Below are 15,091 nucleotides of genomic sequence, written 5' to 3'. Positions count from 1 at the left end.
GGCTTGGGGGGTGCGGGGGAGCATCCGAGGGGCCACGGGAAGCCGTGGACACCCAGGGCTCTCAGGGCTGCAGGGGGAGGGATGTGCAGGGGGCAGAGGGTGTCGGGGGCCTGGAGGGGTGCAGAAGGGCTTGGAGGGGTGCAGAGGGTCCAGGGCCAGGGGTGCAGGGTGCCACAGCCCCCGCAGGACCAGGGGTGCAGGGTGCCACAGCCCCCGCAGGACCAGGCCGCCCTCGCAGGGTGCTGTCCCCACCGTGGGGGCTCATGCACAGCCCTGCAATGGGCCCCGAGATCCAGCCTCTGCCACGGGCTCCCTCGGTTGCTGCCCCCCCTGCAAACTGGAGGCAACAGCTCGAGGAAGCTTAACCACCGCCGCGGGGGGGCCGGGCCGGGCCGGGCCGGGCCGCCGGGAGCCTCCACCCGCCTTTGGCTGCAGGGCCAGGGCAGAGCATCGCTCTTGCTGCTGAGAGATCCAGGCCTCAAGAAGAAGTTCGCCGCGGGCCCGGCCCCTTGCTCACAAACTTTCTAGAAAGCATGAGAAAATCCTGGCAAGGCGTCGCAGCGCCCGGGACCCCCCCGGAGACCTCTCCCTCCGCAGCAGCGGCAGGGCCGGGCGCCTCGGGTCGCTGCCGGGGTGATTTCAAAGGCGACTCACACAGCACAAACCGACTCCAGGCCTGAAATCATTAACCGCGAGACATGTGTTGACTTAATCATTATTAGCACATTAACACTTGCAAAAATGTTTCTGAAACAGTCCTCTCTCCTCCTCCTGCCAAGGCCCAGGCTGGCGGCTTCTCTGCTGGGGCTGGCCCGGGCTCCACGCCAGCTCCTCACCTGCGTTAAAAGAGAAAAGCAACTYGCAAAGGAATGGATTTAAATGTGGAAACTGCTCTGTACACGGAGGTCCCTCAATRTAACTCACGTGATGGTCCGCATGGGACCATTTTGGGACCACTCTGACTTCAGCCAGTCAGAACTCRTTTAAAGGAAATTACAGTGTTTCAGCATTTGCTTTTGCCCCTAATCAGACAAAACCTTTAATGCATAATGCTCCATATGGATATGACATCTGGAGGCACTCCAGCAAATGAGAAATGTCTCATCTCAACATCTTCCAAGCGAAGATGATGCTTAGTATGCTCATTAACAAAGGAGAGCAAAGTATTTTTGCAAAACTAAAAATTCCCATGCTAAATTTTGCTTTTTGTGAGAGTTGAATTTCTGCTAGAAAATCATGATAGCAGAAAACTCCCAATCAGTTGTAAACTCGTTCTAGATCAGGTATTGATTTGGGCTGTAAAAYGCTCATTTTCGAAGTTGTGAAGTTCTAAGTGCAAAACAGGACAGGCAGCTAATTAGGCAGCCRAATGCAAAGGCACAGGAGCCGAGACCAAGCGTGCYGGCMGCAGGACGGGGCCGCACTTCGGAGAGCAGCGACTCGCTCAAGGACTCRCGGGTCAGCRCAGCCATCGCACAGTGGCGAAGCCCCGCAAGCGCCTCTCGCTGAGCAGGAGGAGCGTTCCCAAGCAATCTGATTTTAAATGTTTCTGTGCATCCCTGCAAAGTGAGAGGCTGCTTTTGGGCGGGCTTAGGTAAGCTTGGGTTCCCATCCCGGCATCACACTCTCGCTGGTCTCAGGCAGATCACTGAGTTTTGCCGTGCCTCAGTTTCCCCAGCTGTGACCTGAGGGTTGCACTCGTGTTTGGCAGGAAAAGGGCAGGTTCTTGGAAGACAGGAAATTTTGCTTGCAGGCAGGAGGAGCTGCCAGGATACACGTGCTATAGCCGTGGCTGCACATTAGCAGGGGCTCAGGGGGCCGCCCAGCCCCTCTCCGCTCGCTGCCGTCCCCCGTGGCTGAGCTGGCCCGGCCCCGCTGGACACTGGTTTCATTAGGGACCTGTTCACGTCCCCGGGACCTTTCCCACGTTGGGCATGTCACACTGCATTACAGCCCCGCTCCTCAGCGCTGCGCTCAGCGGTGCGAGCCAGCTCCGAACAAAGTCCTCCCCCTCCCCGCTAATCCCCCCCCCTCCCCAGGTCAGGTAATTAATGAAACAAAGTGGCTGCTCTTCGCCGCCAGCCAGCGAGGAACGGGAGCRGAGCCAGGGTCTATTAACGGCTCCTGGCAGCAGACTGCCCGCGCAGGCGGCTGCAGCGAGCCCGAGAGGAGGGGATGAAGCCCGAGGGGAGATGGGGACGGGTGTCCCAAGGCTGCTTAATTCCTCCCAGGGGACGGGGAGAGCTGGCCGCTGCCGAGGAGCGATGCGAGGGCCGGTTCTGCCCAGTGGACTATCCACGCCGCTGCCCAGCAGTTGTTTCCAAACTCCTCCCCTCCACTTCCATGTTACCCTCCAGGGCCTTTGGAGGTGCCCAGCAGGACAAGCAAAGCCCTGTTCAGCCCCAGCACCCCTCACGCGGTCATTTCCAGGGACAGTTTGCAGCTTCCCAACACCACAGTCCCACTAGCATCTCTCAGGGTGCTCGTTTGCAACCCAGAGTGGCCTGGCATCGCTCCTCTGACCTTCACCCGTCATCCCCTAACGACCACGTCCTGGCCTCCCAATTAGCAAAGGCAGCTCGTGGTGGCAACGGCCTCCAAAGCCCAGTGAGGCGAACACAGCCGTTTGCCAGGTCAGTTTGGCTCTGAAGACGGGAATGTGCTCCAGCAGCTGGACGAGCAGAGCCACGGGGTGCGTCTCAGCCTCCGGGCAGAGGCTGTGCCCGCAGAAAGAGCGTGGCATCGCGGGCYGGCTGCGGCGGGGTCAGGCGTCGTGGTGCTGCAAGCGAGACCACGGCCCTGCAGGAAAGGGACTGGTCTTTTGATGTGTTTCAYGCACAATTCAAACAAAAGCCTGGAATCCAAGCTGAGCAAAGAAATCCAATCCCARCATTGAAAAGACAACTTGGCCTTGCTTAATCCAGTGCCCCAGCTCTTTACTTTCCACCTTTTTCTTTTAAGGGGAGAGCCTGATGCACATCAAGTTTTGCTCTGTTCTTACTCCTCAGACCCTGCAATAATCACCTGCAAAAAGCCCTGAGCATCCCTCCCTCTCCCCAGCATTTGTTTTCCAAAACAGAGCTAGAACCAGGCAGGAGAAGTTTCAAAATTCAAGTGATTTTAAAGTTTTCTATTCCAGAGTGGGACAGAAAGCYGACTGACCGAGAGATGTACAAACCAGCAGCTGGCAGAACCCCCAGTTCAGCAGAAGTCAGTGGATTTGTGAACCCATTCGCCATGCAGAACAGAAATGCTTTGGTTCCTCAGCAGGGCCCAGGGCATCACACACCTCCGCATGCTGAGACCAGGGCCAGGAGACTACCCCGAGCTGTCCCACCCACCAGAGCCAACYAGGAAAATATTTTTCTCACCTGTTTTGCAGAGCAGACTGGTTCCTCCTGGACAGCCGGACAGTTCGCCACACTGCCATCGGCTTGTTCTGCTGCGGGGTCTCAGTATACCTAACAGGCAAGTGCCCATTTCCTGCCAGCACAGCCCAGCCAGAGCTTGGCCAGGCAGGGACTGCATGTTGTCACCCCAGGACACACATCCCACGCTCAYTGCCGAGTTTTTGGGAGCTGCCCAGTTTCTACTTATGACCAAGTTTGTTTTGCAGATGGTTTTCACCAGCTCACCGCAGCAGTACAAATACCCCTCACTCGGCTGCGGGGTGCAAGCTGCGAGTCTRTCGGCCCTGAAGCAGACAGACCCCGTCCCGTGGGCTTGAGCAAAAGGTGGAGGCTTAGCAGCAGCCCCACAGGAGCTTGGCTCAGTTCTGGTCTCACCGCAGCTCCCACTCACCTGCGGATAAATAATACCAATGCTGGTGGCCCAAGGGGCACATCCTGCTGGAGGGTGAAGTGCCTAAGGGAGGCAGCTGGGCTGGAGAAAGGCTGCGCTGCTCGGCTTGACAACACAGAGGCTGAGCATCGATGTGGGGCTGAGGGCCCTGGTAGCAGGCAGCATTTGCAAGCATGAAGGTCAAGGGGAACAAAGCAAATCTGCGAGGTGGTTACCGAGCAGAGCACGTCAACTCCTTCTGTTCCCCACAAGCAGCCCTTGCTAGGCAGTTTCTGTGGTCTGAATTTTGCAGGACAGATGCATCACTTCAGTCCTGGTTTCCCAAGTTCTGTCACACTCTCTCTTCCTTCCAGCTCTTGCCATCTACATGCTGCTGCTGTTCGAACTTGAGGCTGGCATTGCCGGCGCCTGTATTCTCTCCTCTGGCATCGTTGTCCTGTTGATCACGGTGACACACACCCTAGTACGGGCCTCCCAAGTCTCACGTTGCAGCCGCTCTGAGGTCTCTCACACCCTCTATGAGAACGACTCTGCCCAATGTGGTGAAGCCTCTGCCAATGATCCGAACAACAAGAACACGGTTGCACCCCGGCCCCGGCCTGAGATCCACCGGGAATTTTCCTTCCCTCCTTTCCTAGAGCGCAAATCCCAGCTGGACTCTGCAGCCAGCAGCAACCCCACTTCCTCGGGGAGCCCCGGGCCTCACTCCGAGAAGGAGAGCTACAACCCGCCCCGAACGCRCAGGACGCTCTCGGCTGAGTCAGGCCTCCTGCAGGCACAGTGCAAGCCCTGGAACAGCATCACCCAGGAGATGAGGAATATACTATCACGGAAATCCGGAGCCTCTGGGAAGGACTCAACTCTAGTGTGAGCAGAAATGGGACCGTTTTGCCCCAGCTTATCGCAGGCAGCTGTAGGCAGCAGGGCCAAGATCTGCATTTCTATTTAGAGGTTAACATAGGTCATATCAGAACCCACATGTTGAGAAGCCTCATCAGACGGGGGAAGTGACTGCTTTTCAATCCTCTGCCCTCCCACGGGGAAGACGACTTTGGCTCTCCCCCCTGTCTGGCTACATTAAACTGCCAAGTGAGCTCAGAGCGGAAGAGCAGCAGAGCCATGGAAGACAAATCTGTGCAGCTACAGCCTGATGTTCTTCACTTCTTTTACCGAGATGCAACCTCTGCTAAAAYCCAAAAGCACTCGGCCATCTGTCCTGAGCCCCCAGTGCCTCCTGCCAGAAAGCGCAAGTACTAAAGGCAGTGCTTATTTTTGTGAAATACAAACTGAGTTAACTCGCTCTGTTGCTGCAGCCCTGCTCTGATGTGACACTTTGCCAGACTGGGATTGTGAGTCACCAGCAACAGCTTCTGGTGATTTGGCAATCAGTAAWGCATTTCAGAGAGCAGAGAGAGGCTGCTGACCCAAGATCCCCTCTAACRTCCTAAATTATTATTCTGATAATACATCTGCAATCCTGAGCACAACCCATGACTACAAAACAGAGTACTTTTAGGTGGGGGAACTGGGTCAAGCACTGTTTTGTGTTATTTACTGGGCTTTGAAGAGTCCAGGCTAAGCATCTTTCTTCAATTTCAAGGTCTCTTCTCCACTTTCCTCCACAGCCCAAGAAAACTGCATTCTTACCAAAATCCTGAGCAAAGTTGTTGGTTCCAAGGAAAGATTAACATTGAAATTACATCCATTTTAAAGTGATCTCCAAAGCTATGTGTACATCTCTGCTTTGCATTGTTTGACACAGGATGAAGAATGCCTTTTTTATTATTATTTTTGAAGAGCAGGACAGTCTTTTTCTTTTGAGAAGTTCTAAATCTGCCTATCTCTGTTTTGCTCCCAGCCCTYTGAAACACACAGAGGCAGAAGGCTCCAAGACCCTCCCCCCCAGCCTAAGTGAGCAAGAGGGGAAAGCTTTAGACAGTACTTTCTTGTTTTTTCTTTTTATTGTTCTCACTAAAACCAAACTCAGCAACTTTCTGGCAAACTCATGAAAAGCTCTTCTTGCAGAATGCCTCCTGAACAAGGCTGAAGTGTGCCTACTTCACATCTTTTTACATGGTCCTCAACAACATACTGAAAGCAAGACCTAGTTTTTCTGAGATTTGGTTTCTGTAACCAAGAGGTAGACATAAAAATGCCTCATAGCAGTCTGCCATCAGAAAAAAAACAAAAAACAAAAGACAGGACAGGACAAACGCAGAACAATCTCAYCTCCCTTTTGCAAAGTGCTCTAGAGAAAAACACAACTGCTCCCTAAAACATCCCCGAAGGCAGGCCTGACCCCATCAGCAGGATTTGCCTGCTCAGGTACTGCACCGTGGTATTTGAAACGGAGAGGCAGGCAGAGGCATCTGTGCAGTTTCACAGGTTGAGCAGGTTTCTCCCTCCTCCAGGCGGTTAGAGTACACAGAGCTGGGCTGAGGACAAGGCAGAGGATGGCCAGTGTTGTCCGAAATCAGGAACTGGCTGGAGGATTCTTGCCTTGTTGGGCAACAGTGCTGTAAAAAGAAAGACACAGTCATGTCCAGCAGGCAGGAAGGACATCAGCAGCCGTGGGAACGCGAAGAACCAGGGGCTCCCTCAAATAAARCCTCACTGCTTGCAGCACGAGAGCAGCTTAGACAAGCACAGCTCATGGACAACCGTAGGTGTGCAGACTGCAAAGCAACATATGCCAGCCTCTGTGGGTATCAAGCTAGCAGTCTTCACAGCCACATTGCATGCTAACACTGCTAGGAATTCTCTGCTGGGCTGATCTGAGTGTGACCCTGCCACACGAGGAATTAGGAAAATATGGAACCTGCACCAAAAATGTCTAAAACGGAGTCATTCTGCAGAGACAGAGGCACCTGGTTTGCTGTGGTGGTTTTTCAGGGATGGATATTCAAAATTGTTAGCGAGGAGCATAGACAGTTGGAAATTTCTCACTCCCACACAGTCAGACTCCAATACCAAGAAAGCTATCAGGAGAGACAAACAYACTAGACTCAGACCATCTGCTAAAAAATGTTTTAGTAGCTGTAGCTCAATTGCAAACATATGAAAATGCATCATCGTTCTGCTACATCTGTCAGTGCCACTTATCTCTCCAGATCTGTCGTGTATGTGGTGCTCTGTGGGGAGAGTCACAGGAAGAACAGTACCGAATGCAGCCTCTGTCCTGCTCCATCTCAATGACATCACCACACTCCAAACGCCTTTGACATAACAAACATCTAATGCGTTACAAAAACAAACACCCCTTTTTAAATGAGGAAATAAATTATTTTGCAGATATCCTTTTGTAAACAAGATTATTTGCTTCCCAAGGTAAACAAAACCAGAGAATCACTGGAAGGCAAGCAGTACGTTATTTAAATAAGCATAGAATCACATTATTGAGATAGCTGCTTGCACATTATTGAGATAGCTGCTTGCACATTATTGAGATAGCTGCTTGGCTTATTTGTACTGGGCTGTGTTACATCACCAAAGCCTCTGTCAGCCAGAGCGATCATTTGGATAAACAGGTAGAGCAGTAATGGAAAGTCAGTGTCGCACATCCCTTGCTACCTGCGGCCCTGAGCAGAGTTCAGCTGATCCTTCATGGCTATGGCGTGTTTGAGCAGACTGTCAATGCTCTTGAAATACACGCTGCTGTCGGTCATGTTCTTTATGGCACTGAAACAGAGAGAGGGGGATGGAGGGAGGAGGACTGGTTAATACTATCACAGGCATCAATTTTAGTGTACACGTATCCTGACATGAGGCTACTGTTAAGAAGCCTCAGCTTTATATGGTGTTTTGCATCTTCAGACACTAGCTAGTGGGTAGATTTACTGCAGGAGATTGGCAGGTCTGCACCACACACGGAAGTGTGGAAGAGCTGGCATGCTAATCAAAGTGAAGCAGCCAAGTTTCATGGTAACAGTTCAGAGAGAACAGCCTCACACTGACACACTTCCACTCCGACCATGCTCTCTCCCCRGCCAACACCAGGCAAGCAGCAGGGAAGCGTGGACGGCCTCTGCTGTGCTTCCACACTTGTAATGCCCGCGCCCGTGAGCACTACGCTCCTCCTTGGAAGGGTCTCCGGTACCTGCAGGCGTACTCCACGGTGTAGATCGCTCCTTGGCTCTGCTCCTCCCAGCTCTGCATGTCAGACTGAAAGCAGACCACAGAACAGGGAATGAGAACGAGGCATCGTTAGGTGCACACTCGACAGACACTGTCTTCCGCAGTGCCTTGAGATATGCCCTGCCAGCTCTGCCCTGCCAGCTCTGCCCAAACAAGGGCTGTCGCTGCTTTTTACTGGAAATTGCGTTTGGACACTGTCTCCTACTTGACAGCTTGTGACATGCTCTGGGCTCCGAGTGCCACGCACTAGTATTTAAAAGAAGCATTCATTGTGTGTATTTCTGGAAGCACTGCTGCTTCGGGCCAGTGCTTTGGATGCTAGCAAAATTCCCCTTGGTTGTAGATGTGCCCATGAGCCAGCCAAGAGCAAAGGCATGACAGGCTCCTAGCAACCAACAGCTAAACTGAGTGTAACGGACTGGCTGGATATTTCAAAGCATTCAGCTTGCCTGATGTGTCCTGGTCTGGCAAGGCAGCTGATCAGAACAAACACAGCTCTCGGTGAGCCCGGTCCTCAGCCTTGCATGCAAAACAAGGTAGAACAGCTTCTTTCGCAGCACTGAAAATTCCCTCTCTCATAAACATTTTTATAACCACAGGCTTCCCTGTCCTCCAGTCTGCTCTGAAACTCTGGCTGTCTGACCCCAAGTAATAGTCAACATTTGATAATGAGAACATCCAGAGTGCCTTTCCTTTCAAGGGATTAGGAGGAGCCCTGTTAACATCACACGGACTCAAGCAGAACTACATGCAGCCAATTCGTGCATGGGAGATAATTGTACAYAGCAGCTCCATGGAAAGGGAAAACCAAACAAATGCACAAATCACAATGAAAAAGCAGCTGAACTCAGAGGTGTAGCTCAATAGGTAAGTTTTGAAAGAGTCCTTARGTAGCTCAGGCTCTCTTTAAAATATGTTCCCATGGGAGTTAATTCTGCTCTGCTGACTCTAGTTAAAGGCCAGAGGAAATCCAAGGGCCTCTTCTTGTGACTGAAAGAGGTCAGGTAGGAGCTTGGACTGCAACCAAAATCCCTTCTGCTGTTCAAAGCCTGTCCTGTATCAGGACACTTGACCACATAGCTTYAAACTACAAAAGAAACAAGTCTTTGCATGCAACTCTGGGCAGTTCTTTGCAGCAGAGGGTCCAGGACTCACATCCCYGCACACTGCGCTCCAGGGTCCACACTCATCCCAAAGTCCAATCACGTTTTACAGTATCGTATCGGTTGCTAAGATCACACTTTGCTAGTGGAGGTATCTSCAAAAGAAGCTGGGATCTTCCTGCAGCTTCTCACTCTGTTCTCTCAAAGAGGTACCAGCAGATCTCTAGTGATCTTTAGGAGCCTGTCAACACACCGGCTCAGTCACGTGTGTCACTCTCCTACTGCTCTGCTGAAAGGGGGATTTGACCCACAAAGGGAAGGAGATCCCAGCTAATGAATTATCCACCYCATTTTCTCCAGCAGCAAGGCAGTCTCTGGACAATTCGAAGCAACRGTTGTCACCTTGCAAAACCCAGCACAGGATGAGGGTACAGAGGCAGAGCTGGAAAGCTGGAGACAAATGCCTGCAAAGTTCCTGTGAAAAAGTATTGGAGATGGTAAAGCCAGTCTGGTACAACAGTGGTTTTCCTTTGGCCCTAGAGTTTCTAGACACCAGTAGATTTTAATCATTATCCTGTATCAGAGCCAGTGATGCCCATTCCCAGCATTTCCACCAATTCCTGGGATTTTCATGCTCTTAATTAGGAATAAGAGTCTTTCCCTAGAGCTCCTTGACTTCTTCATCTTTTCGTGATGTCCTTTCTTCAAATTCCCAGGACATGTCCTTGGATGCCATTTAATAACTAAAGCCAGCTATTAATACACAAGAGCACTAATGATGTATTACTGCTGCTCGGCAGTAAATTAACGGGGAGATATAAGTTCTCAAAAGATCAGGGGCAATGCAGAAAGGCTGCTTTGTGCAGAGTGGGAGCAGGGCTTAGCAGCACTGCTAAGACACATGGAGGCAGCCAGGGCCTTGCATCCTGCTGTATCTTATCAGTGAGGTGGTAAATCTGCCTGGAGAGTTTGAGATCGTGAAGAAGTTATTAAGATTATTTTTAATCAAACCAAATAAAGTTGCTTGTTGTAAGGGCATAGAGATGACCTTCTCTTAGCATAAACTTTTTCTCCCCCTCCCTCTCATTTTTTCCTAGGTTTAAGTCCTTCGGGAATTTCAAAGACTGTGTCTTAGTAGAACTCTGTCAGCCAGAGATGGACTTGCTGTTTGGGCCAAGGAAAGCTGGAAACCACCAATAAATCTTGTTTCCTTTTATACACCACCTTCATCTGAGACTAAATTACATGAGAATAAATCCACACAGAACGTTCCTGTTTCTTTTTCTCCATTCTGAAGAATTAAAAACACCTCTGTTTAATGCCTTTGTTCTGATCTAGATAAAACCTGACAGCACTTTCACGGTGCACAGCCCTGCTGACACCCTCCTGTTCCAGTGTCTTGCCACAAAGCCGATGGGCTCTGGCAGAGCAACCCAAAATATCCATCCATATCTAATTGAACACTCCGGAGCGACGATGGCCTTGTCAGGGCCCCAAGTGCATCCCTCTCTCCTGGGGGCCTGGCTGCTTCGGTGCAAGGGCTCAGCAGGCCCAGCCTGGTGACTGCAAAAAGCAACGCGTGAAACCGATAGAATGAGAGTGAGATCAAGGACAACAGAGATAACCCCCAACCACAAGCCCCCGTTACGAGCAGCCTGGCCATGCAGTCAGGACACTCATCTAGCTGAGTTATGTTTAACCCTCACAGTTACGACCAGGGTCTGACAGGGAGGAGAGCATGCTCCCAAAAAGGATCCTGCAGCCTTGGAAGAACTGAACCTATGAAGCTGGGAGAAAAGTCACTAGCAGCAGTTCTGGATCGATTGTTTCAGCTGCAACAAATAGTCTTCTTTCCATTTTCTCCCACCTCTTGCCACATCAGTGCACCATTAACACAGAGGCAGGAACCAGAAAACAATTTAAGCAGGTGAAGGTGCCTATGGTTTGAGCAAAAAGAAATGGACTTAACAGCAGCAAGCACAGAAACTCAGAGCAAGCATTAGGAAATGCTTCCTAACACTAGAAGAGCAAACAGTCAGTGGAGTGACACTGGGGCAGTGCCCTGGTAGCTGTGGCTGGGGGGCAGAGAGCACCACAGATATAGTTCACCTTCGCCTTGATACCTGCTGTCACCGCAAGGAGACCTCTTTTTCGTGCCTGAAGGCACTCACTGCCCCAGCGGGGGATGGTTTGAACAGGAAGGCATCAAAGACCAAAGGCATCTGATGCTTGTGATTGCTGCAGTCACACAGGGACGTACAGGGCCCTTGCACTTGCTGCTGGAATCCACAGGGAGACATGACCTCCTTTCTCACAGGAAGAAAGCGAAAAACAGCAGCAATTTTGGCTAAAAAAGAAGGATTCGCTGGGATGGCAGCAGCCAGGAAATGAACTTAGCTGACTCAGAGGGGTCACAAAGCACTGCAAGTAACCGAGAAGACAAGCCTGCTGAGCAGGAAAAGGGAGAGAATCGAAGATTTTGAGAGCTCTTGCCCAGCACACACCCCACTGCCTAGCAACACGCTCCGTGTCCAGTGCATTCACCGAGCTGTCGTTTCCATTAGTGCTTCTGCGCTGCCCCTCGCCCCCATCCCCGTTACAAACTGTTCCATGATGGAAACTGATCTCTTCCCTCTGCATGACTTGTCATACAATTTGCTCAATTTCCTTTTGTTCTGGACACGTTCCCTGAAATTGGGACTATTCTGATTAAATCAAAGCAWGTGACAGCTCAGGAATAATATTACAAACCTCCCGTATCCCAGTGATGCAATCATATCAGCACGTGCTATACATACACATACATCTCTATACACCTACCACTGCACACAGACACACATATAAAATGTTAATAAATAATTGAATAATAAAGTGTCACAATCCAGGTTAATTTGGAAACTAGGGCTGTAAAGTAAAGGTGAAAAATGGGGCCCGACAGTGCATTAGCATAGACATGAAGCAGTAATCTATTCATGAGACATCACTCCTAATGAATCATGACTGGCAGGAAAGGGAGAAGGACAACAAGGCTGGCATTAAAGTGCCTGTGCTCCGTGCTCTGGAGGAAAGCAGGAACACAGCTGTGAGATGCGATTCATTATCCTGCTTTGCCTCTTGTGGGCTCTTTTTACTTGTTTCTTCACACTCCCCGTCTCACCCTCCTCCTTATTTTATGTAGGAAATAAAAACCTTGCAGTGTAGCTAGCGGTAATAAGATTTAACATCTCCCTCCTTCCCCCCCTTCTTCTCCCACATAAGACAGGCTGCTTATTTCTCTTTGTCTCTGTGCTCAAGTCCAGTGGTGAGAGCATGGGGAGCAGTCAGACTCTCCAAGTCTTTTCTCAGGTCTACAGGTGAGCTTGCAAGTCATCCTATTCCTTCAGCTCAGCGGAATGCGGGTCCCATAGCACACCTCACTTTCCTGCTAACAGCACCTGCAACCCTGAATGGTGATTTCATCCCTCCCCCTGCCCAGAGGGGGACACAACTGGCCAGGCCAGGAAAGCAGCCTGTGCCCGACCCTGGAGCCCAGCCGAAGCAGGACTCACCTTGTGCTGCGCGAGCTCTGGAAGGGATCTCCTCACATGCTCCTGCAGCCGGTACAGCGCCACGGACGGCTCGTTGGCCAGGACGTACATGCTCTCTGTGAATTTGTCCGTAACTGCAACACGGAAAGCGATCGAGTTAGGGAGGAACAGAGGACGGCGACAGCTCCCTCGAAGCCCTGGTGCCATCTCCCACGCAGTCCCTGAAACCTGCCGTAGGTGTCCGGGTTGGAAAGGTTCGGAGAGCGCTCGCCACACGCCTCCCGTGCCACAACCAGTTCGATACCCCGCAGGGCTTTTATGGCAGAAGGCCCAAAGTTTCAAAAGCTTCAACGTGCCAGAGAAAAAGAGAGATCAGAACAAAATCTCAAATATTTTGGATAACTAGTCTGTTAACATGAAAGCAAAACCCTGTTAAACAGGCGGTTTGCATTCCACCCTCTCCATAACGGAACGTGCAACCAGCAGCAAGCTCAACCAASAGTCAGAAACAAACTGCACGAGGCTGTCACTGATCCCAACAGTCCCATCGAAGCTCCAGCTGTGCTGGTACCAAGGGCCACTGGGACCTGGCCCATCGTTGGGCCCTTCCTGACCAATCTTGGGGTGGCCAGGAGACGGGAAGAGCCCAACCACATTCTGACAGAGGAGGTCAGCTCCCATTCCCACCCTGCACGGCTGCCCTGTCTGGCTGAGGGCAGTGGGGTGCCGACAGCTCCGACCCTCCCGCAGTGCCGGTTTGGAGGCTCCCTGTCTAGTTACCTGCCTCTCAGGCCCAGCCCAGCCCAGGGCCTCTTGCTCTCCGAGTCTCAGCTGTGCCCCAGGGGGGCTCGTTCTGCTGCTCCCCTCAKGATACCTCCTCCAGGCATCACCGAGGAGACGCAGCGGCCACGCAGCAGGGCTCGAGAAGCCGGGGCGCTAGTCAGGATCCGCTACGAACCAGCCACCTGGCTCTGAAGACGCTGCTTTCCCTCTCTGCAGCCTCTTGACGTGCCCCGGCTCCGGCCTCCCTGTTTAYGCCGTGCACTGCGTTGGGCCAGTCTGCCTGACGCCCTCCGTAAGCGAACACCGGAGCTCCGGGTTTCGGCACAGTCTTCACAGGCTGAGCTCTACGCTGCAGCTTTGATCTCTCTTTCTGTGTGTGCTTGCAAGGCATACACTCGGGGCTCGTAATACCTAATAATTAAGATAGATGCAGAGAGCACTTCCTTTTTTTTTTTTTTTTTCAATAGTGGGTGTGGGTTTCCTTTAATCGCAACAAAAATGGGGGGGGCATCTTCATCACACTGAAGTGCTTCTGCATAATCTTCTATTTTAAGGAAAACAATTCTCTTCTCTTTCCAGAGCTTTTGTTTCAGTGACAACTGCTCAGATTTGCAGTTTCGTTATGTTGGCAGACATGCCACACCTTTTGAATGCAAAGGTGACTAAACGCAAAACTTTATGAGAATAATTATATCCACCTGCCAAACTCACATTCCTAAGAAGGCTGATACAGCTGATTTCCATCCCTCTTCTAGATACGGGTTCTTGCAGTAGGTGTGGATCCCTAACAGCCAGGCAGGTAAAGAAGGGAGAAATCAGGAGAGGAGGAAGCCTAATACCTGGTAACCTGGCAGACGGGAATGCTCTCCTGAATGTTTGCTAGCTAGCACGCGAGACCAGGTGAGAAAGGAACGCACCCGCAACGGTAACACTTAGCGTTAATCCACTTTCCTGAGAGTCCTGATGCCTGAGGACATCAGGCAGCCCCTGATCAGGCGGGATCAGCACAAACCGAGCAGGGGGGGTAGCGATTTACCACCTCCTACTGTAGATTCTTTGCTTCTTCCACACTTTAATGATCAAAAGACTCTGGGACTTGGTACAAAAAGGGTGAGCGACTTCCAKAAGATCTTCCAACTTCCGAGTCCACGTCCTTGGAACACTTCTCTGTTGCTAACAAAATTATTACCCGTTCCCTGCCTTTAAAGTTTCCAGGCAGCTCCCCAGGCCCAGCCGCCCCAGCTGGTTGCTCAGCCCGTGCCGGGGACAGGAGCAAGCCGCTGCTCCGCTGGGACAGCCGCGGCCTTCGCCGCACGCTCAGCGCCCCTGGGTTCTTCCCGGCTTCCAGACACGCCAGCTTAACCCAAACTCTGGGCTCTCGCTTCTCCAGCGCCGCGCTGCAAGCGGCTTAATGCAGCAGCACAGCAAAAAGAAAAAAAGAAAAAAAAAAAGAAAAGCGGGGCCCGCCGGCGGCCCAGAGGCAGCAAAAGGAACCAAGCGCGGGCGCCCGGCCCCGGAGAGGCGGCGAGGCCCGCGGGGGCCCGTCGGGACCAGCCGTGTCGCAGCCAGCCCGCCCGCCCCTATCGCGACCGGCCCCGCGGCCCGCAGGGCCCCGCCCGGCCGGTCCCGCTCGCACCTTTCTTCACCTTCAGCTGCATCTCGGGCTCCTCCATTCCGCCCGGCCGCTGCTTCCGCTTCCGCTTCCGCCCGCGCCAAACCGCCCCGGCCGGAAACCGCCGCGCG

General features: G+C 52.1%; 2 protein-coding genes across 3 annotated transcripts; one reads left to right on the top strand and one right to left on the bottom strand.

The window, feature by feature from the left end:
* Positions 1–3,168: 3,168 nt before the first annotated feature.
* TMEM221 (transmembrane protein 221) lies at positions 3,169–6,160 on the top strand. The gene is made up of 3 exons (XM_085315326.1): positions 3,169–3,210; positions 3,345–3,468; positions 4,155–6,160. Exons 1-3 carry the CDS (start codon positions 3,169–3,171, stop codon positions 4,670–4,672), a joined length of 684 nt encoding a protein of 227 aa, XP_085171452.1. The 3' UTR covers positions 4,673–6,160.
* A 69-nt stretch (positions 6,161–6,229) lies between these two features.
* On the bottom strand, positions 6,230–15,073 carry BORCS8 (BLOC-1 related complex subunit 8). 2 transcript variants are annotated; one of them, XM_085315335.1, is made up of 5 exons: positions 14,985–15,073; positions 12,587–12,699; positions 7,898–7,962; positions 7,372–7,479; positions 6,230–6,317 (listed from the first exon to the last, which is right to left on the bottom strand). In XM_085315335.1, the coding sequence occupies exons 1-5, from the start codon at positions 15,019–15,021 to the stop codon at positions 6,275–6,277; spliced, it is 366 nt and encodes a 121-aa protein (XP_085171461.1). In that variant the 5' UTR covers positions 15,022–15,073; the 3' UTR covers positions 6,230–6,274. The 2 variants fall into 2 exon arrangements, with proteins under 2 accessions (XP_085171461.1, XP_085171462.1); XM_085315336.1 differs by lacking the exon at positions 14,985–15,073 and adding an exon at positions 13,346–13,909.
* Positions 15,074–15,091: the final 18 nt, after the last annotated feature.

Source organism: Rhea americana, unplaced genomic scaffold, assembly GCF_003343005.1.
Source record: "Rhea americana isolate MKP2758 unplaced genomic scaffold, rheAme1 scaffold_428, whole genome shotgun sequence".
Taxonomy (NCBI): domain Eukaryota; kingdom Metazoa; phylum Chordata; class Aves; order Rheiformes; family Rheidae; genus Rhea; species Rhea americana.
This window is presented reverse-complemented; position numbering and strand designations above follow the sequence as displayed.